General features: G+C 34.8%; 1 protein-coding gene across 2 annotated transcripts; it reads left to right on the forward strand.

Annotated features, from left to right (window-relative positions):
- The first annotated feature begins 14 nt into the window (after positions 1 to 14).
- Positions 15 to 22341, forward strand: LOC123557631 (vacuolar protein sorting-associated protein 37A-like). 2 transcript variants are annotated; one of them, XM_045349227.2, is made up of 12 exons: positions 15 to 205; positions 2037 to 2111; positions 3050 to 3164; positions 4105 to 4196; positions 7521 to 7653; positions 9153 to 9259; positions 12853 to 12980; positions 13892 to 13950; positions 14718 to 14880; positions 16226 to 16275; positions 17179 to 17263; positions 17379 to 22341. In XM_045349227.2, exons 1-11 carry the CDS (start codon positions 99 to 101, stop codon positions 17242 to 17244), a joined length of 1095 nt encoding a protein of 364 aa, XP_045205162.1. In that variant the 5' UTR covers positions 15 to 98; the 3' UTR covers positions 17245 to 17263; positions 17379 to 22341. The 2 variants fall into 2 exon arrangements, with proteins under 2 accessions (XP_045205162.1, XP_045205161.1); XM_045349226.2 differs by having other exon boundaries at positions 17179 to 22341.
- The last annotated feature ends 502 nt before the right edge of the window (positions 22342 to 22843 follow it).

Consider the following 22843-nt stretch of genomic DNA (forward strand, 5'->3'; position numbering starts at 1 on the left):
TTGATGACGTTTTGTGGTTTCCGGTCAGAAAACCAGGAAGTGAAATTACTCATCACAATACCTTTTGTGACCAATCTAGTAAATAACAAACCAAAGCGATGCCTTGGTTTGGCCAAGGAGGAAAGAAAGGCAAACTGCCTGGCGCAACAGAACTTCAAGTGCAAAGGACAAAGCAAATTGAATCCCTTAGAAGAGGAAATCTGAAGTATTAAATAATTAAATTCTACATTTAATACATGATTTTCAAAAAATGTAACCATCATCTTCAGTAATTGCCTCACGATAGAAGAGTATAAGAGAGATTGTGTTTGTATACAAATCCGTTGTATTTTCTATTTTTAGAACTGATAAGAGAATGATCGGGTGGGCAGAAGCCGAACGTCTATGTTTTTTGTAAACAGAGATGTTTTTCTAACGGCTTAACTTTCTTAAAACACAAATAATATCAATAATTTTTTGATCAGTGGAAAGGTTATAAAACAAGGAATTTATTAATTACTTTTTTAAAATTGTTATTTTTAAATAAAATGGATTAATTATGAACACTTAACTTACAGTGTTTTTCTAAAAGTTTTGATCATCACTACGCCGCTATTAAAATTATATGTCATTTAAAACGGTTATACATTTATAAAAGATATTTGAATACGAAAATATAAAAATTGTAAGTATTTCAAAACTTTTTGAATTTTGAAAATCCATAAATGAGCGAAGAAGTTATTACAAATTAAAAATTCAGATCCCATACACAAATGATGTAAAAACATTTGTTTTTCCCACCACCAGATAAACATGTATAATGGTTGACTTCACGGCGATCTCTCCTGTACTTGCACTTTGATTAAAATACTGTACATATGAGCTGCAAGGGACAACTATTTACATATAAAAGACTAAAAGTCTCTCTTTATTCACATGTAGTTTAAAAAACTGATACAACTTAGAGTGGCATTTAGAATGTTTTAATATTTCCTAGAACAGCCTTAAAGCCCTCTAGGACAACAGTGGCTGGGAAGAAGCTGTGTTGGTAGACAAATTTGCTTAACTGTTGGTTGTGGATTTTGGTTGATCTTTATTGCTGTAGAGGAGGATCAGGAATCATGTCGACAAGATTATGCCTAATTTTATACAACATGGTTACTCTGGACATATTGCATCTGTGCTGAAGTGTGTCCCACTGGAGTTCATGGAGCATTTTCGAGACTGAACTTGTTTGTTGGTAGTTGTTTTTGACAAACCTGGCAGCTCTTCGCTGAATCATCTCCAGCTGGCTGATGTGGCTGTCCGCGTAGCGGGACCACACAGTGAAAGCATACTCCACCGTGGGATGGAAGTATGTCTTGTAGGCTGTTGCTTTGGCACTTGGTGGACTTGAGTGGATGTTCCTGCGGATGAATGCCATGGTGGAGTTGGCCTTTTTGGTGATGTTCTTTATTTGGGTATTCCAAGAGAGATTGGGTGCGAACGTGACTTTGAGATATTTAGCGCCGTCTGTAGGTTTTAGCGGGGTGCCATGGATGTTGTATGTGAAGTCAAATGGATTTCTTTTGTTGGTTATGTGAATAACTTCACACTTGTCAAGATAAAATGATATAATCCACTAGTTCAGTGAAGTTTGATCAGTTAGAAACAGTGACAGCATAACAATAAACGTTTCTTATTTAATATGGGTAAAGTTGATGAAATCCCCACCAGTAATTGATGGAACAACTTATTTCAAGTCAAGCTTTTACCTCCACAGTATCCAGTCAGTGTACAATTTCAGATTGCACCTAGAACTTAACACCTGATTAGTTACTATGTAAGTTACAATCGGGAGTTGAAACCTGTACTGTGACTCTGTCCTGCTGACCACTGTGCCACTGACTCCTGAGGAAATGAATGTTAAAATGTTCAGAGAAACATTCTGAAGAATTGATACTGGTTATCTTAACCATTATTGTTATAAAGAATGGGTAGTCTAAAATGACATACAAGTTCTACAATGACTAATGCAGAGTGTAATTGAAACTGATCATATAATATATATTTTTCAGTGTGATTGAAACTCTTCGTGATGTTGAATACAGACTTACAATACAAGCTGCTGGGAACTCCCTTACCTTAATTATGTAAGAACAATATTATATTATCAAATATTTGAAAGACTGTCTACTGTAAGTTGGATATTTTTATAGTCTCTTTTCTTCCTGATTTAATTAGTAAAAGAATACATATTATATTTATAGTCAAACCTGTTTTAAGCAGCCAGCCACGGGAGCAAAAGAATTTGGCTGGTGACTTCTTAAAACAAGTTGAAATTAGAATAAAAATAAAAAATTGGGAAGTACATTGTAAGCTGACTGGCTGCTTAAAATCACCTTAACTGAAAGTGATCAGTTTATTTATACTTTAACAGTGTTACAACTTAACAAAACAAAAAAAACCTGCAAATAACATACCTTTTAAACTTCAAGAATTACGGATATTTGATATATTTTTTTCCTACAACAACAACTGAATTTCTATATATCTGAATAAAACTTAAACAAATATGAGCCTTATGAGCACAGAATAATTACCACCAAAATACCCTCATTTATTGTGCATTTTTATAAATATATGCTGTATGAACCTCTGGTTTGATCAACTTTTCCAAATGCATAATTATGTGGTATGTTTTTAAGGTCCTTCAATGAGTGTATTTCGTGTGGATATTTATACGTGGATTTTAACCTTTGAAGATTATAATAAAGTGGAATTTCATCAGTTAGCTGAGATTTAATTTTGTTGACTGATGCAACCACAGAATCCATGAAAATGAGTCCTCCATGAATATTTATGGTTTTGCATTAATGAATACATAAACACTGCTTGGAACTTATTGAATCCATTCACTCGGCAACAAAGAACCCAACATACTATTTCTTATTTTGTGACAACCCCCTTAATTTATGCCCTGCTAAAAGCCCAACTGTCACAAATTGGTTCCCAAGAGGGGAATTAACTCATGGGACTGTGACTAAATATACTCTGAATTCATGTTTACCTTGTTTCTTTATTGTTTCAGAAATTTACCACCACAGTTCCCACAGGATAAACCTAGTATTACAGTTCAACCAGCCGTCAGACACCCTTGGGTTGACAGTAACTCCAAAGTTATAAATTGTCCAAATATCAACAATGTATGTGTTTAAAAACATTCTTGTGTTACTTAACATTATTAGTTACAGATAAATGTTTATCTTAAAGCATATTTTACTCTTAGTGATACTAACATTAGGTTTTGTTTTGAAGTTACGTAAATTTTCACCAATAAGATGGCATTGACCACAAGTACAAGTTGCTATATCATTAGAACAACACATTCATAAGTATTCTAGCTATATAGTGAAAGTGTTTTCAGAGGTAAAACTATAGACTTATTATAAAATTATAAAATGCATTAATTTGTATTTACAATAAGATCTTAATTGTATTTTCTGTTTAATGTCAGTATCCTTGAAGAACAGTTAAGTAAGATTTTTTTAATTTGTTAGCTTCAGTTTGATAATAAACGAAATGTACAAATTCAATTAAAGTGATTAGTTTTAGAAAATTTCTGGTTAACTTTCTGATTTTGAATAAGTTTGGTATCTTTAAGAGTACTGATACTGGCAATGATTCCACATATTTTATTTCTCAGCAGGTAGATTTGTCTGTTATATGTTACTAAAAGGTGCTATTTTATTTCCTATATTCTTCAAAAAATTTGGTATCATTGAAATTCTTGAACTCAGTAAATAGAAAAAGTTTAGATGCAAATGTTTTTATACTAGGAAAATGTAAAATAGCAGGATTTCTTTTATAACTTCATCCTTTGATATCTATTGTGATACTGTAATATTAAATTATTTTCTTGTGACCAAAATTCGCAGAAATTTTGAAATGATGTAATTTTTCGTAGTTTAATCTTTGCTATAGCCATAAATGTTTCCGTTAAAAGAAATTAAAATTTAAGTTTACGAGAGGAATAACTCTTGTGAAATACAATGTAATGGATAACAGTTAATTAACAAAATTGATCTTTTGTGAAGATTTTTGATTTTACAGTACTTTTACAGTATGTCTTTATTTATATTTCAGTTTTCAGTACATTCTAGTCTCAATACAGCTGTACAGGCAGTTGTAGATGAATTCAGATCTAATCCACCAGCTCTGGTCTCTCATGTTCAATAGTAAGTGTTTAAAAATCCAACTATTTACTCTGTCATATGTAAGTGGTCCTCTATAGCTCTGGATATAAATGTTGAAATTTGGTACATATTATATCTCCAATTCCAAGGCATTTAGCATTTTATTTCAAGATATCAAAAGTTTAACTTGAAAGATGATACTGTGTGCACCTGTGTTTGGGATGGATTTGAGAATGTCTTCCGAATTGAAAGAATTTTGAGATAAGTGAGTTCGGAATACTGAGTTTGAATTGTGTTATATTTTCTATAAATAAACTCATTTCCATTGGTCAAAACTGCTACTTTTCACTTTGAATACATATCATAATGATTTTTATATCATATTTGATATTTTTAGCTCGACTATTCGAAGAATAGTCTAGCTATTCTACTCACCCTGGCATCGGCGTCACACCTTGGTTAAGTTTTTGCATGCAAGTTCATACAGCTATCATTTAAAGGCATATAGCTTTGAAACTTATTTATTCTTTTTCTAGGTCAATTACCAACCTCACTTGATCAAGTTCCATAACTCTAACATGTATTTTGAGCAAATTATGCCCCCTTCTGGACTTAGAAAATTCTGGTTAAGGTTTTACATGCAAGTTACGATCTCCAAAACTAATGCAGATATTGAATTGAAACTTCATATGTGTCTTCGGGGTTATAAAACTAGTTGATGGCACCAAGTCCCATAACTCTGACCTTCATTTTGGCCAAATTATGCCCCCTTTTGGACTTAGAATATTTTGGTTAAAGTTTTGCGTGCAAGTACATACAGCTATTACTAAAAGGCATATAGATTTGAAACTTATTTTTTCTTTTTCTAGATCAATTACCTACCTCACTGGTTCAAGTCCCATAACTCTGACATGTATTTTGGCCAAATTATGCCCCCTTTTGGACTTAGAAAATTCTGGTTAAAGTTTTGCGTGCAAGTACATACAGCTATTACTAAAATGCATATAGATTTGAAACTTATTTTTTCTTTTACTAGATCAATTACCTACCTCACTGGGTCAAGTCCCATAACTCTGACATGTATTTTGGGCAAATTATGCCCCCTTTTGGACTTAGAAAATCCTGGTTAAAGTTTTACATGCAAGTTACTATCTCCAAAACTACTACAGATATTAAATTGAAACTTCACATGTGTCTTCGGGGTTATAAAACTAATTGATAACACCAAGTCCCATACCTCTGACATGTATTTTGGGCAAATTATGCCCCCTTTTGGACTTAGAAAATCCTGGTTAAAGTTTTGCGTGCAAGTACATACAGCTACTACCAAAAGGCATATAGCTTTGAAACTTATTTATTCTTTTTCTAGGTCAATTACCAACCTCACTGGGTCAAGTTCCATAACTCTAACATGTATTTTGAGCAAATTATCCCTCTTTTGGACTTAGAAAATTCTGGTTAAAGTTTTACATGCAAGTAACTATCCCCAAAACTAATGCAGATATTGAATTGAAACTTAACATGTTTCTTCGGGGTTATAAAACTAGTTGATAGCATCAAGTCCCATAACTCAGATATGTATTTTGGTCAAATTATGTCCCCTTTCGAACTTAAAACTCTTTTGATATTTAACATTTTGGGTAATAATTTCCTGCTTCTGTGACAATATTTCGAATAGTCGAGCTTGGCTGTCTTACGGACAGCTCTTGTTTCATTTTTTTTTTCCCTGTTCTATATATTTTAAAGGTTCAAAAATAGAACTGTTTCCTTCATTAAAACAGTCTGTTCAGTTTTAGTAAAAATATAAAGAAAACCAAACATTTATAGTGGGTTTTGATTTTGTTAAGTTCTCATCAAGTGAATATCATTTATAAAAATAAAAGTAATAACATCAAGCGAAATATTTTCCTAAATATGGAAAATTATTTTGGTACACTATTTTTTTTCTGACGTACTAATAGATACCGGTATGTAGATGTTTGTTCCTTCTATTTGGTCTAAAAGTGCTTCAAGAAATCAATTAACCTAAAATTAGCCTGCTGGCAGCAAGTGATTCTGCCTTTTTAGCTCCACTATTCATAGAATAGTAGAGCTATTGGACTCACCCATGCGTCGGCGTCCGCATCCGCGTCCGCGTCCCGATTTGGTTAAGTTTTGTATGTAAGCTGGTATCTCAGCAACCACATGTGGGAATGGATTGAAACTTCACACACTTATTCACTGTGATAAACTGACTTACACTGCACAGGTCCCATAACTCTATTTTGCTTTTTTACAAAATTATGCCCCTTGTTTGACTTACAAATTTTTGGTTAAGGTTTTGTATGTAAGCTGGTATCTCAGTAACCACTTGTGGGAATGGATTGAAACTTCACACACTTATTCACTGTGATAAACTGACTTACATTGCACAGGTCCATAACTCTATTTTGCTTTTTTACAAAATTATGCCCCTTTTTCGACTTAGAATTTTTTGGTTAAGGTTTTGTATGTAAGCTGGTATCTCAGTACTCACTAATTGGAATGGATTGAAACTTCCCACACTTGTTCACTGTCATCATCTGACATGCACAAAGCAGGTTCCATAACTCTATTTTGCTTTTTTACAAAATTATGCCCCTTTTTCGACTTAGAGTTTTTTGGTTAAGTTTTTGTATGTAAGCTGGTATCTCAGTATCCACTAATGGGAAAGGATTGAAACTTCACACACTTGTTCACTGTCATGATATGACATGCAGTGCAAAGGGTCAATAACTCAACTTTGCATTTTACAAAATTATGCACCTTTTTAAACTTAGGAGTTTTGGGTTAAATTCTTATATGTAAGCTGGTATCTCAGTACCCTCTAATGGGAATGGATTGAAACTTCACACACTTGTCCACTGTCATGAGCTGATAAGCACTATGCAGGTTCCATAACCCTATTTTGCTTTTTTTTAAATTATGGCCCTTTTTCGACTTTCTTATTCATTCAGTCGTCAAGGCTGTTGAATAGTCGAGCGTTGCTGTCCCCTGACCGCTCTTGTTGACTAGCGCAAGCTGATCTTGGTCTGCACTGTCCCCTATTCTGTCAGTATATTTTCATTGAACACCCCTTTCCCCTTGAATAATAAATGGAGCTGTCCAAATTGAATGATGGACCTTTCCATTTTAGAAATTTCGCAAGCTAAAAGTTAATTTGGTGGGTATGAAATTTTGTGGGGACAAGACTTTGTGGATTTCAAATGTTGATAATAGATTGAATGGGAATGTTATTTGTTTGTTGAGATTAAATGTTGTGATTAATTCAACCACAAAATCCATGAAAATTAGACTTTCACAAATATTGATGATTTCACAGTATGCATGAAATGTTTTATTTTTCAGTCCTGTGAATACGCCAAATCGAGGCTATCCCTCCATGTTTCCGGTAACAACAAATATATTCAGCATTTATCCCTCCATGCCTAGCTACACCTCTCCAGCATCACCCACAGAAACAACCACGTCCCCTAGTCAGGTACGGTACTTACCAACCTATAAGACAAACCTTCTATAAGACGGTTTCTTTGATAACTTTAAATTGGCTGTATCTTGCAGACTCTTGTCTTATAAGTGAGTTATTGTCTTCGACATAAAGTATTAACAAGAGTCTGCAAAGTACTGCCAATTTTAAAGATTTTTCTTTTTAAATTCAGTCTTAATGTTTGCCTTGTCTTATAAATGAGTCATTGTCTTTGACATAAAGTATTAACAAGGCATTTTAAAGAGATAAATCTGTCTTATAGTTATAGATGAGAAAATACAGTAGTTGTGTTGCATGCAGATGATTAGAGATGTAATTGAAAATATTTATATATATATAATACACATTGTATAACTGTCACTTTAGGGAATAATCCATGTATTTTGGGCTGATTTAAAACATACGCAGAACAAGTTTTATACAGCACACTAGACTGAAGATGCAATTCAGGGGTGAAAGTTTGTATGTGCATATGTATATAGATAAATCTAGCACAAAGTCCAGCACCTATCCTTTACACTTATTACTTATATTTATTTTTACGATTCATTTGTACACCATTTAACAAAATGCTTTGTTACCAGTATTTTTTTTTATATAAATGCGGTTACCTACATGTATTTGCTTCAGTAGAAGTTTGTTTAAGTACTAAAATAGAAAATTTTATGACACAAGAATAAACTCACCTTTAAACTGAAATGTAATTTATAAAAAGAAATCTTTAAACCTCATTGAACTATTTAACTTTTTTCCAATATGAGCATGATATTATTTTCAGGGCTTCACAGAAAAGAATGGATAAAATTTATTTAAACCATTGTAAAGATATGAATATTTAAGAAATAATAAGTTCCCAATCGTGGTTTATTGTAGAATAACCCGTGTTTTGAGTCCTTGTGTGTCAGAATATATCACAAAGGCCGTAGGCCAGAGTGATATATTGTTTCGCATAAGAATGAAAACCTTGGGTTATTCTACAATAAACCACACTTGGAAACTTGTCATTTCGATTCTAACACGACATACTAGTATCAACAGTGTTAGAAAAAATGGTAACTACTTTTTACGACCGTGCTATACACCTGGACCAGATGACATTATTGCATGCGCATGAGTTATTGCAGAATAACCCGAGATAGATTTTGCTCTACATGTATACATGTAGGTTATTTGCTAGTCATGTTAGAATGTAGGATCAAAACATTTTTTGCTCATGAACACCAGGTTCTACAGTGTCATGCATGAAAATATTTCTTGTTCATTTGATGGACAATTTTATGATCTTTCACTGAAATGAACAAACAACCTCCACATATGCCATTAGAAAAAGATATACATTTATTTAACCACTTTCTCCTATCAAAGCTATAGATTGTCTAGGCAGTTAATTTGAGACCTTTAATCTGCCTTTCTGAACACATTGTATTGCTAAAGAACTGCTCTATTCCTTTGATTATTTTTATATATCGAAATATATGTTTGATATGTTTCAGAACGCTACTTCGACTACAGAAACTCAACTTTCCAACTGTGATACCAGCATTCCTGATTTCAGTCAAACTAATATTATGTCTACATTCCCAGAACTCAAAGATAAAGGGTAATTTTCCTTGTATCCAAATAAAACAAGGTTTGGAGACTATATCTTGTCTCATCCTGTCCGTCCCAAAGTGTTTTCTTTACGTATCTTTTGAATCAATATAGATATTATTTTTAAACTTGAAACAGACTTCAAGGATCCAGGGAAAAGTTCAGATATCAGGGTTCATACCTTTTCTTTTCAAAGAGTTTGTTTTGGGTTAAAGACTTCGCAAGACTCATGATCTCTTTTATGTGGGTGTGTAAGTTTCTGTCTCAAATTTGTTGTGACATTAAACTTTGAACTAGTGTGCTAAAAACAATAGGGTCATCTACTGGCCATATTCAATATGGCAATGAAATTTGATAGCCATAAGCTTGAGCATTCTCTCCAGCTACAGATCCTAAACCATTATAACCCTTGTTGTTTTAGGGTTCAGGAAGTCAAAGGTCAAGGTCAATGTGACTTTGACCTTTGACCTCCTGAACCCTAAAACAACAGGGGTTGACACTGATCTTGACCTTTCACCTCCTGAACCCTAAAACAACAGGGGTTGTCTACTGTCCTTAGGCAAACATACTGTAAAGTTTGATGGCTGTAAGCCTAAATATTCACCAGCTTTTTAGCTCACCTGTCATGAAGTCACAAGGTGAGCTATTGTGACCACTTGATGTCCATCGTCAGTCGTGCATCGTCAGTCGTGGGTCGTGCGCCATCCGTCAACAATTTCTAAAAAAATCTTCTTCTTGAAAACCACTGGGCAGAATTACACCAAACTGCACAGGAATGATCCTTAGGTGGCCCTCTTTCAAAATTGTTCAAAGAATTGAATTCCATGCAGAACTCTGGTTGCCATGGCAACCGAAAGGAAAAACTTTAAAAATCTTCTTGCCCAAAACCATAGGGCCTAGGGCTTTGATATCTGGTGTGTAGCATCATCTAGTGGTCCTCTACCAAAATTGTTCAAATTATCCCCCAATTTGACCTTGATTTTGACCTAGTGACCTACTTTCACATTTCTCTAGCTACAGCCTTCAAATTTGGACCACATGCATAGTTTTGTGTACCGAAACAAACTTTGACCTTGACATTGACCTAGTGACCTACTTTCACATCAGATGATGGTGGGCTATTCAAGTCACTCTGCGTCCGTGGTCCATCCGTCCGTCCGTCTGTCCAAGCTCACATTTGCATACTTAGGTGGCTATAGGAACAATAGGTAACTGTACTTTTTCTTTGATGTCATTCATTCCGTAAGGCTTTTATGTGGCTATTATTCTCTTACGTGGCTAAAAGAACAATAGAGAGAACAAAAGAGTAGCCACATAAGTATCCATATGTAGGAACGTCTGTTTACAATTTCTCGTTATTGCATCTCCTCAGAAACTACTGAGGGGATTTTGACCAAACTTTGTCAGAATGATGTATTGGTACCCTAGTTATGTCACCCTGAAAATCAGACTGGTTCAACAATTTTTGAGTGAGTTAAGGCCCTTTGTTTATTTCTATAATTTACATAGATTTATATAGGGAAAAACTTTGAAAATCTTCTTGTCCAAAACCACAGAGCCTAGGGCTTTGATATTTGGTATGAAGCATCATCTAGTGGTTCTCTACCAAGGTGATTCAAATTATTTCCCTGGGGTCAAATATGGTCACGCCCCGAGGGTCACATGGTTTATATAGACATGTATAGGGAAAAACTTAGAAAAACCTCTTGTCCAAAACCACAGGGCCTAGGGGGTTTTTTTTTTATATGTGACATCATCTAGTGGTCTTCTACTAAGATTGTTCAAATTACCCCCCTAGGGTCAAATATGACCCCGCCCTGGGGGTCATATGGTTTACATAGACTTATATAGGGAAAAACTTTGAAAATCTTCTTGTCCAAACCACAAAGCCTAGGGCTTTGATATTTGTAATGTAGCATCATCTAGTGGTTCTCTACCAAGTTTGTTAAAATTATCCCCCTAGGGTCAGATATGGCTGTGCCCCGGCGGTCACATGGTTCATATAGACTTTTATAGGGAAAAGCTTTTAAAATCGTCAATAACCTACAATATTCAAATTTGGACCACATGTATAGTTTTGAGTAGCAAGATGAACCTTGACTTGAGTCGACCTTGATTTTAACCTGGTGACCTACTTTCATATATCTGTAGCTACAGCCTTCAAATTTGGACAACATGCATAGTTTTGTGCCTAGAAAAAACTTTGACCTTGATATTGACCTAGTGACCTACTTTCACATATTTGAAGGTACAGGCTTTAAATTTGGACCACTTGCATAGTTTCGTGTTCCGAAATATAATTTGACCTTGATTTTGACCTAGTGACCTACTTTCACATTTCTCAAGTTACAGCCTTCAAATTTGGACCACATGCATAGTTTTGTGTTTCGAAATAAAATTTGACCTTGACATTGACCTAGTGACCTACTTTCACATTTTTGAAGGTACAGCTTGCAAATTTGGAACACATGCATACATGTAGTTTTGTGTTTTGAAATGAAATTTGACCTTGATTTTGACCTAGTGACCTTCTTTCACATTTCTCAAGCTACAGCCTTCAAATTTGGACCACATTCATAGTGTTGTGCACCGGAAAAAACTTTGACCTTGACATTGACCTAGTGACCTACTTTCACATTTTTGAAGGTACAGGTTTTAAATTTGGACCACCTGCATAGTTTCATGTTCCGAAATGAAATTTGACCTTTATTTTGACCTAGTGACCTGCTTTCACATTTCTCAAGCTACAGCCTTCAAATTTTGACCACATGCATAGTTTCCTGTACCGAAAAAAAACTTTGACCTTGACATTGACCTAGTGACCTACTTTCACATTTTTGAAGGTACAGACTTCAAATTTGGACCACATGCATAGTTTTGTGTTTTCGAAATGAAATTTCACCTTGACTTTGACCTAGTGACCTTCTTTCACATTTCTCAAGCTACAGCCTTCAAATTTAGACCACATGCATAGTTTTATGTACCGAAATGAACTTTAATCTTCAGAATGACCTAGTACCTACTTTCACATTTCTCAAGCTACAGGCTTCAAATTTTGACCACGTGCATATTTTTGTGTTCAGAATTGAAATTTGACATTGACTTTTACTTAGTACCTACTTTCACATTTCTCAAGCTGCAGCCTCCAGATTTGAAGCACATGCATATTTTTGTATACTGAAATGAACTTTGACCTTGAAATTGATCTTGTGACCTACTTTCACATTTCTCAAGGTACAGCTTTCAAATTTGGACCACATGCATTGACCACATGCATGGACCACATGCACAGTGTTGTGTACCAAAATGAAATTTGACCTTGATTTTGACATTGAGCTAGTCTTGAAATTGGAACACTCAAAAATGGCTCAGTGGTGGGCACCAAGATTACTCTGTGATCCCTTGTTTATTCAGCTTTGATTTATGTGGAGAAATTGACAGTTACTTGCAGAGAACAGGTTAGCACTGTTACAGAATCCAAGAGCATTAGTTAGCTTAACTTGCCACCATTACATAACTGAAATACTGTTGAAAATAGTGTGAAACCAAAACAAAAAACAAAAACAACAGCAATAAATAAATGCATATTTATGATAATTTCAGTCGTTTAGAGATGTTAGAAATATTGAATGAAGAGGAAAAGATTCTGGAAATCATTCAAAAGATGCCACAGGTTCAGCAAGTAGTACAAGAAAGAGAAAAACAGTCATGTAAATGTACAGAATTAGCCAGTAAGTTTATATGGTGTTACAGTCACACCAGTTAAGGTAGTGACACAGTTTGGCTGCATTAGGCTAGTGGAAATAAGAACAAAATGCCGATTTGGGAAATAAGCTGACTGTGTAAGGTAAATGACTGTTAGATACAGGTGACTGCTAAAGAAGGTTGAACTATATATAGACATATTAACAAGGGGAGTGGTGGTCTAATGTTTAAGGTGTCAGTTGCTCATCTCAAGGGTCTTGCGTTCAGGCCCCTATGTAGTCATGACCACACATTCTCATATGACATTAGTACTGGCTTTTCCAGGATGCTGACCAGAATGGTTCAAGTAATTTTGAATCTTTATCACAATCAAGCTAAAACAAATTAGTATCGGCTAAACTAAATTAAACTAACTTAATATAGAATAATACTGCGATAAGAATTCTACATTATTCTAATAAGTTGAACTACATTAATTTAAGTTTGTTAGATCTCTTGCTAAAGGTTTATCTTAAATGTAGAAAAGAAATTATCTTATTTTAATTATCAAATCTATAAATAGATCCTTCAGGAGCATAAAATGCAACCAAACAAAATGTTAGCAGACTTGGCTTTGGTCTGTAAAAGGTAATGGAATTTGCAACATCCCATATGGCCACTAGCAATTACTTAAATATGTCAAATGCAATAATAAAATACATGTAATATTGAAAACATGCCATAACTTAAAAGGACCAGCAATAATAACTGTGAGTAATAAACCGTTGGACCAGGTTAAACAATTTTTTCCTTTTATATGCTTGTCTTTAAGAAGTTGCTGTTTAGTTTTTGAAACTTACAGTTAGTTCACAAAATCAGTATTGGATAACATTACTTAAGGTGAGCATATTCTTTGATATTTTGCCTTTATCATAGCTGATACAAATCCTGTTTTCAGAAGAGAATTTAAGCAAAAAGCCTGTGATAGAAGATCTGAAACAGCAAGTTAGTGAAATGGTGAGTATATTTGATACCGTAGTTATGTAAAGTGGGCTATATTGCGTCTGAACCAAAACTTATGTGATTTTGAAATAACTTGGCATAAATGACCACAATAACAAGTCTAAGAGTCAAGGGTCAAGGTTACATTTTGAGCTGAAAATATAAACTGAAGTTCTGTATCTTGACATCACATAGCCTGGGCATTCATGTCATATGGACACATTTCTAGTTTATGCTATATTTGACAATTGCACATTAAATTACTAACTGACATCAGGAGTAAAAAATGTCGGTGTCCTCTTACTCTAAGTTTAACAAGAAAGTATACATACCTTGCAATAAAAAGATGGAGAAAAAAACCCAGCTTTATTGTTGGTATTTCATAGATTTAAGCATTGATTTTGTACCTCTTTTTGCGACTATCATTGTATCGGCTATTTATCAGAAAATAATTGACTGGATTACAAACCAGTTTAGTTATAAACTTATAATATTCAGTAGAAAAATATCACACACTGAAATTTTTTCATGAAAAAAAAAACCAGTGTATCTGTTGATGACTTCCTGGATGAGCTGGATGTGGCACTTGGAGACAAGTCTCAATAATTCATGTCATTGGTCAATTTCAAATCTGAGCTCAGAATTAACCAATCAGATGCTGGATGTTTGAGACTTGTCTCTAAATTTAGTTTTATAAAACTTTTGACCCAGTCCATCTGAAGTTAGAAAGAAGCTTTTTAACAGGGATGATGTGTATAATTAAAACTTGACTACTTTTTCAGATGCAGGAGTTTGAATCACTACGCACACAATTTGAAAGCAATCAGGAGAAACAGTGTTCACTAATAGACCAATTTCATCCCAGTGTTATACAAAATAATCTCAAAGTTGCCATTCTTGAGGCAGAGGAGGAGTCAGAAAAGATTGTTGAAGACTTTTTAGATAGTAAGTTGTCTGAATATTTAAATGCAATTATTAGTCTTTTTAAGTTTTAGAATATAATTATGTGATTATTTTTTGGTGATATGCCCCTGCTTATATAACTGTTTTGCATATAAAGTTTGGAGAAAAACAGATTGTACAGACTGGTATTTATCATTTCTTTTATTTCAGATTGTACTATTTTGCTGTGTTTTATGTCACAGACTTAATGAAGGTCCTATGGGGGACTGTCCAGCTTTAATTGTTGGCATCACCAACACAGTCCGGCTCCTCTTTAAACCACCAGCTTTGGATTGCTTCCTCATATGTAAAAGCTCTAATTCCCTTCTGGGTTTAGAACCCACATAGAAGAGCAAATGATTAAAAGGCCTTTTGTTATTTTTATGCCCCCGAAGGTGGGCATATTAAAATCGCACTGTCCGTCTGTCCATCTAATACATGAATCGTATGGGTGTCCAAGCACACGATTGGTACCTTAGGTGGTAGAAGGTGTGGCCTAGGACAATAGAAATCCTTTGTTCCTTAAGTGGTCATTCTACTGTTTTCAAACAATAGAATGACCACCTAATACATGAATCGTATGGCTTCCGTGTGTGCGTCCAGTAAATTCTTGTCCGGGCTGTAACTCTTCCATTCATGAAGGGATTTTGAAATAACTTGGCATAAATATTCACCATAATGACTATTAATGAGACGACATGTAATGTGCAAGGCCCAGACCCCTAGCTGCAAGGTCAAGGTCAAACTTAGAGGTCAAAGGTTAACATGGTCTATTTCGTGTCTGGTCCATAACTCTGCCATCCATGAAGGGATTTTGAGACAAGTTGGCATAAATGTTTACCATATTGAGACAACATGCCATGTGCATGCCCCAGACCCCTAGTTCCGAGGTCAAGGTCACACTTAGAGGTCAAAGGTTAACATGGTCTGTTTCTTGTCAGGTCCATAACTCTGCCATTGATGAAGGGATTTTGAAATTACTTGGCATAAATGTTCCCTATAATGAGGTGAGGTGTCATTCGCAAGACCCAGACCCCTAAATCCAAGGTCAAGATCACACTTAGAAGTCAAAGTTGTTTCTTGTCTGGTCCGTAACTCTGTCATTTATGAAGGGATTTGAAAATAATATGACACAAATGTTAACCATATTGAAAAGATGTGTCACACTTATGACCCAGGCCTCTTTAGGTCAGTGTGATTTTTTTGCGCATAAAACTGTGGCATTCTTGGACCTACTCAAGGGGCATTTGTCACCAATAGTGATAGCTCTTGTTGTGAGTATTGTTCACCTTTGTGTTTTTTTTAGATAAAAGGACATTAACTGTTACTGTCTTGTTTTCTGTTTCAGAAAAAATAGATATAGAAGAATTTACTACACAGTTTCTTGAAAAAAGAGCAGTGAGTTATAAATTTTCATTTTAAATTTTGATACTTTATCCACAGTTTTGTTAACAATGGTTACATAATTCATTTTAAGAAATACAGTAGATTTTTTTTTTTTTCTCCAAGTCTGAATAACAAATTTGAGCTCTCAGTTTTCTTCTTAATTTTTTTAGCTATTATGTTTCAAATATTTCTATTATACAAAAAAATCAGATGAGCGTCAGCTCCTGCAAGGCGGTGCTGTTGTTTAGCTATTATGTTTCAGATACTGAAATGGTGAAATGATTTAATTTTATTCTGATGTCATGGTTTTGGCCAAAACATTTATTTCATTGGGATATTAAATTGTTGATTTCAGATTTTTGAGATGAAAGATGTTGTGATTAAAGTTTATGCAACTATTAAATCTATAAAAGTTAGTCCCTTATGCATGATTATGATTTCTCCTTGAACTGTTTTCTGTTGAAATGTGTGAAGATACTGTTTTCTTAAGTATAGTTCTTAATGGAATATTTTTTTTTGGGGGGAGGGGTTTAAGGTTGCCTTTACCATTGAAATTAAATCCCAATGTATAAATAAAATTCCCATTTATTTTTATGCCCCTGGGCATATAGGGATCAAACTGTCTGTCCGTCCCTCCATTTGTCCTCATCTCCTTCCATCTGTGCGAACCAGATTGCCTGCAGCACACATTGATGACCAAATTTAGTTCATACCCTTGTGGCAGGACCTTTAAACTGACCTAGTCTGGTCCGGATCCATGCTGTTCGCTAATGGTTTCTCTAATTGCAATAGCTTTGAAAGCGAACAGCATGGATCCTGACCAGACTGCGCGAATGCGCAGGCTGGTCAGGATCCATGCTGGTCGCAAACCCACTATGTTGGTTTTCTCATGGCGTGGCTCATTTCTATTTTCAGTTATATCATACAAGAAGGGCCAAAGAAGAGAAGATGAATCATATGAGTATTGACCAAGGATTTTAAAACAGTCTTTCATGTGTTCACATCATCTAACATTTCAGTGTGGTGTTTTAGTTTGTTTTTCATTTGGTATAACAGCTATATTACAAACATGACAAGAAATCAAAGCACTGAAAGTATGGCAAAAGTTTAAATTAAAAATGATGTCAAATTTGAAGTGAAGTTCAGTCAGACTTTGTTTGAGATTACAAATTTTGACAACTTGTAGATAAACAAAACATTCTGATGTTTGTTAAGAAATGTAAGGTTTTGAGCATTTGCTTTGGAACCAGCTTGATGCTCAATTAAATAAATGATGAAGCTTGAATTGGTAAATGCTATTGTAATTGGCTAAGTTAGGCTATCAAGGGCATTGTAATTGTTGAGGTTTCAAGACATGTACATCAAGGTCTATTTAAAGAAATGCCCTATATGTAATAATAGGCATACATTGAAAATTTTTCTGGGAGAAAATATTGCTACATGTTAGTTGCCTGCTACATGTTAATGTACATTTTTTTGGTCTTACTTATACATTATTAATGTGTATGGCTATACGTGTGTTAAAATTGCAGTGCTGAATTTTGACACCGCAGGCGCTTATTTTAAATAAGATTAAAACCTCTTAATTTTCCCAAACTGTTTTTCTATGGTTTAAAAGTTTAAATTAAGAACAGTTATTTTGTATTTTTTGCTAGAAACATATTCGTTAAAGTATATAATCTTGATGTTTTTATGAAAAATTCGTATCAAGTTAACTATATTTGAGCCGTGCCATGAGAAAACCAACATAGTGGGTTTGTGACCAGCATGGATCCAGACCAGCCTGCGCATCCGCGCAGTCTGGTCAGGATCCATGCTGTTCGCTTTTAAAGCCTATTGGAATTGGAGAAACTGTTAGCGAACAGCATGGAGCCTGACCAGACTGCGCAGATGCGCAGGCTGGTCTGGATCCATGCTGGTCGCAAAGCCACTCTGTTGGTTTTCTCATGGCACGGCTCATTTGTTTTCTTCCAAGTGAGTATCAAGACTAACTTGACTACAAGTTATGTGTCTATATATAAGACACCTGGTAGTTATAAGGTTATGTGGGTCTTTTCTTGTTTTAATTACACTCAAACATCGTTTGCTCGAACTTAACGGGACCGGTAAAATTTGTTTGAGTTATCAGTAGTCCGAGCCATATTGTAAATTGGTAAATATGCCAAATGCGTAATCCACAGAAAATAAAGTCTTTACTTACTTACATTGAAATATTTATGTTATACTGGGATTTTGCCCGACTGACATGGAGTTCAAGCAAAGGGCGATGTTCTAATTATCCGAGTTTGAGCAAAACAAAGTTTGACTGTATTTCGTCTAAATAAGATCTGCAGTATAAGCTGTCTACCAGGTATAGAGATTTTTAGGGCATTATGAAAAGTTTTATCTTTATCGAGCAAAAGGTAATTGTGGGGTATTTATCACGAGGATTTCAGAAGGGCAAGAATTCCTGGATTTTTTATTTAAGAATCCATTGCTTTAATTTTTGTCAGGGATTTGATTTTGTGCATTGCTCTTACCATATAATCCAGAGAATATTTAGCAATTGGTAAATTACTGATAAATCATGATTTGAGCCGCACCATGAGAAAACCAACATTGTGCATCCGTGACCAGCATGGATCCAGACCAGCCTGCGCATCCACGCACTCTGGTCAGGATCCATACTGTTCGCTTTCAAAGCCTATTGGAATTAGAGAAGCAGTGAGCGAACAGCATGGATCCTGACCAGACTGTGTGGATGCGCAGGCTGGTCTGGATCCATGCTGGTTGCAAATGCACAATGTTGGTTTTCTCATGGTACGTCTCAAATGATGTATCACGTTTTTTTGTTGGGGACTAATAATGTGGAATTTTTAATTACAGCTATGCTTAAAATCAATTTCTAACAAGCATTGAACTCTAGATTTAGAAATCCAGGAATTCCCTTCTGTTCTGAAAGAACAGTTCTAGCCAAAATCACATGTTTTTATACCCTAAAATTGAGATTCACAATTATAGTTTGTATATTCTGTTCAAATGTAATTTACCTTTAAGTTAAAAACACTGTTAAAAATCTATCTGATTTTTAAGCTAATGTCTTAATTTTAACATCAATATTTTTTAATTCAAAATGGATCAAATGCATTGTACTGTTAAACCTGTATTAGTGGTATCCTATATTAGCCAGCAGCCTGTTGTTTGTCACCTCCCCGGGACATTAAAGACCCAGCAGTTTTGTTATGAACTGAGCTATGGTTTGCTATTATCTAGCCAGTTCTTGAGTGGATCCTAATCACAATTCAGCTGTATGTGCAGCAATTCATTTTTATTTTCATTGGGTTTAACATCACACCAACACAGTTATAGGTCAAATGGTGACTTTTCCAGCTTTTGATGGTGGAGGAGGATGCCAAGTGCCACTCTGGGCATTATTTCATTAAACCACCCACCTACCGTAAACAAGCTGGATGGCTTCCTCACTTGAAGAATTCTATGCCAATAGTGAGGCTCGAACCCATATTGGTGAGGAGCTAGTCATATGAAGTCAGCGACCTTAACCACTCGGCCACGGAGGTCCCCGTTCAGAAATTCAGTTTGTATAAAAAGGTAGGTGGGTGTAACCTATCATGAAAAGGCAACAAGTTTTCTCATGAGGATAAAACTTCAGTACATATATTTTATGTTTACTAGTTACTTTTATAGTTTAATACAGTATTAACAGGGTCATTTAATTTTGGTAGCTGTCTTTAATAGTAATCATAATATTAGGCTTCTTTTAAAGATCATCTTGGTTTTTGGATTTTGTTATTTTACTCTGTGCTATCCGACCTATTTGTTTGTTGATAATCTAGTATAATAGACTATGGACATTAGATATGTCCTGCATTTTGTATAGATATTTTTATGCTAGTACTGAACCTTCTTGTATGTAAATTTTGACCAGCTAACACTGTTTCTTTTTATACGCCCAAAGGGACGTATTATGTTTTACCCCGGTGTCCGTCTGTCCGTCCGTTAGCAATTTTTCATGTCGGCTCTGTAACTCTTAAACCCCTTGAAGGATTTCGAAGAAACTTGACACAAATGTTTACTGCATCAAGATGACGTGCAGAGCGCATGTTTCGGATGACTTGCTTCAAGGTCAAGGTCACACTCAGGGGTCACAAGTCATATGAGTTTGTTTCGTGTCTGCTCTGTAACTCTTGAACTGCTTGAAGGATTTCAAAGAAACTTGGCACAAGTGTACACCACATCGAGACAATGTGCAGAGCGTGTGTTTCGGATGGCTTGCTTCAAGGTCAAGGAGTCACACAGTCTGTCTGTCCGTCCATCCATCTGTAATTCCTTTCCAGAGACATATCTCTGAAAGCTTTCAGTAAATTTTCAAATTACTATATATATAATAGGACAAGGTCCAAGGCCAAGTACACTCTTGGAGGTCAAAGGTCAGATTTCTTGTCCATGTCTTCTCTGTATCTTAGGATTTTCATAAAAGGATTTTCATAAAAGGTGTATCAATTGTGTACCTCATCTTGTGCAGAGTGCACAACCCAGGTCACTACATATAAGGTCAAGGTCACATTTGGCTGTCACGGTTCAAATCAATCTCATCGAAAGGACCACCTTTTATATTATTGTACCAATATTGTTTATATGAAAATAATACATTTTTCTTTCTATACAAAACACATAGTAAAGGTAAATAGAAGGTGAATAAAACTCATAGGTGTTCACTATAATATAATGAGAATCACTCATGACCCAGGTTTCTGGGTCAAAGGCCAAGGTCACACTATGAGGTCAAAGGTCAAATGACTTAATTTCTTGTATGCTCCATATCCTTTCAACTTATATGTGTATCTGGAATAAATTCCAATACAGAATAATAGATAGATAGAATTTATTATGGTAAAATAGACATAAATGTCTGTTTAAAATTTTGCTAAATTTAATCAAGTTGCTTGCTGCAAATGAAACTTCGGGTTTTTGGTAAACAAGTACATTTTGAATGTGTACAGCTGACTTGTGTGAATAGCCCGCAATGCTCTAAATTTTGAAACTCTACAAATATATTCAATTACAAATGAAATTTTAAAATATACCTGTATGGGTACGGGTATGAAATCACAACTTAACTTCTTTCTAATATTGATCAAGTTTTAGCTTAGAAATAACACACATTTAAAAATTGTAATTGAGGGCATTTTTAGCTTTAGTGTTTGAGGAATAGGTAGAACTATTGCACTCTCTCATTTGTCAGCATCAGCTTTAGCTTCTTCATTGGCGCCCTGATTTGGTTAAGTTATAGGTACATGTATAAGCTGGTATCTCAGGTAACCTATTAATGGGAATGGCTTGAAACTTTACACACTTTTTCAATATGATGTAATGACATGCAGTGTACAGGTTCCATAACTATTTTGCATTTATACAGAATAGTCCCCTTTCTTCGACTGATCAATTTTAGGTTGTGTTTTTATATGTGAGCTGGTACCTCGGTAACCACTTGTGTGAATGAAATGAAACTTAATACACTCTTTCACTGTGATAATTTGACATGCATAGCAAAGGTTTCACTCTTGATTTTGCATTTTTGTAGAGTTATGCCCCTTTTCCAATTTAGCAATTATTTGGTGTAATTTGTTATCATCAAAGCATCATAAGTGGGGAAAGTTCTACGTCTCAAAATTGTTGCCCCCTTTTTTCTTGTTTATGTCTGTGTTTTCATCATTTAAACTGTATTTAGTGACAAAGTTTTTGAATAGTAGAGCGTTGTTGGCCTCCAGCAGCTCTTGTTTGAGAATACAATGATCTATTGCTTTTATTTGAGTAAGAATTATATATATTACTTTTGTTTATGATCTTATTTTCAAACATTTTCCTTCTTGCTTTGTAAAAGAACTCCTTTTTGAGTTACAATTGGGATTAAAAAGGGGAATAGATAAACTATAAGTTTGTCATCTAGAGAGTACTAAGGTTGTAAACTTGTTTTATTTTGTTTATGATTATTGTTATGTAGATTGCTAGTCAAAAATATCAAAGCACTGGCTTGCCTTTTTCTCCTGTTGTCTTTAATAAAGTGATTGAACTATTTTATTATGATTTCTTTTGTTTATTTAAATAATCCACTTTTCTGCATGGTTTATCGCCTGATAAACCATGGTTCACGTTTCAGATGCTTAAGGTCCAGTGGTGTCCAAGAAATTGAACAATGAAACTGTTTTACATGGAAAATTAGAAATTAATACTGTGCTGAAGTAGATATGCAAAGCTATATCACTCACAGTGAGTGTTAGGCACTGAGTGATATGGTTTACATGCATATCTCATTGATAAAACACAGTGTTTCATCAACTAACATAAAATAAAACCAAAACTTCAGTCAGTCATGTTTGATACAATAGCAAAATTTATTTTCATTAGATGTGAGTTTGATCCAACATGTTATATTGAATAACACAAGTTCCAATGTGGATTTATTTCAAGAAGTGTCCCATAATTCCAGCTAATAGGAGAACTGAAATTGATGAGAAAGTGCTTGAGAGGGACACCATAATAATCTAGTTGTCTTAATTATGTCCCCCCTCCCCCCCCCCCC

Source organism: Mercenaria mercenaria, chromosome 5 (assembly GCF_021730395.1).
Source record: "Mercenaria mercenaria strain notata chromosome 5, MADL_Memer_1, whole genome shotgun sequence".
Taxonomy (NCBI): domain Eukaryota; kingdom Metazoa; phylum Mollusca; class Bivalvia; order Venerida; family Veneridae; genus Mercenaria; species Mercenaria mercenaria.

Coding starts and splice junctions, on each gene's coding strand:
- LOC123557631 (XM_045349226.2), top strand. CDS start 99: ATGCCTTGGTTTGGCCAAGGAGGAAAGAAAGGCAAACTGCCTGGCGCA. Junction 9,260..12,852: donor CCAGAACTCAAAGATAAAGG/GTAATTTTCCTT, acceptor TGATAATTTCAG/TCGTTTAGAGATGTTAGAAA. Junction 13,951..14,717: donor AACAGCAAGTTAGTGAAATG/GTGAGTATATTT, acceptor CTACTTTTTCAG/ATGCAGGAGTTTGAATCACT.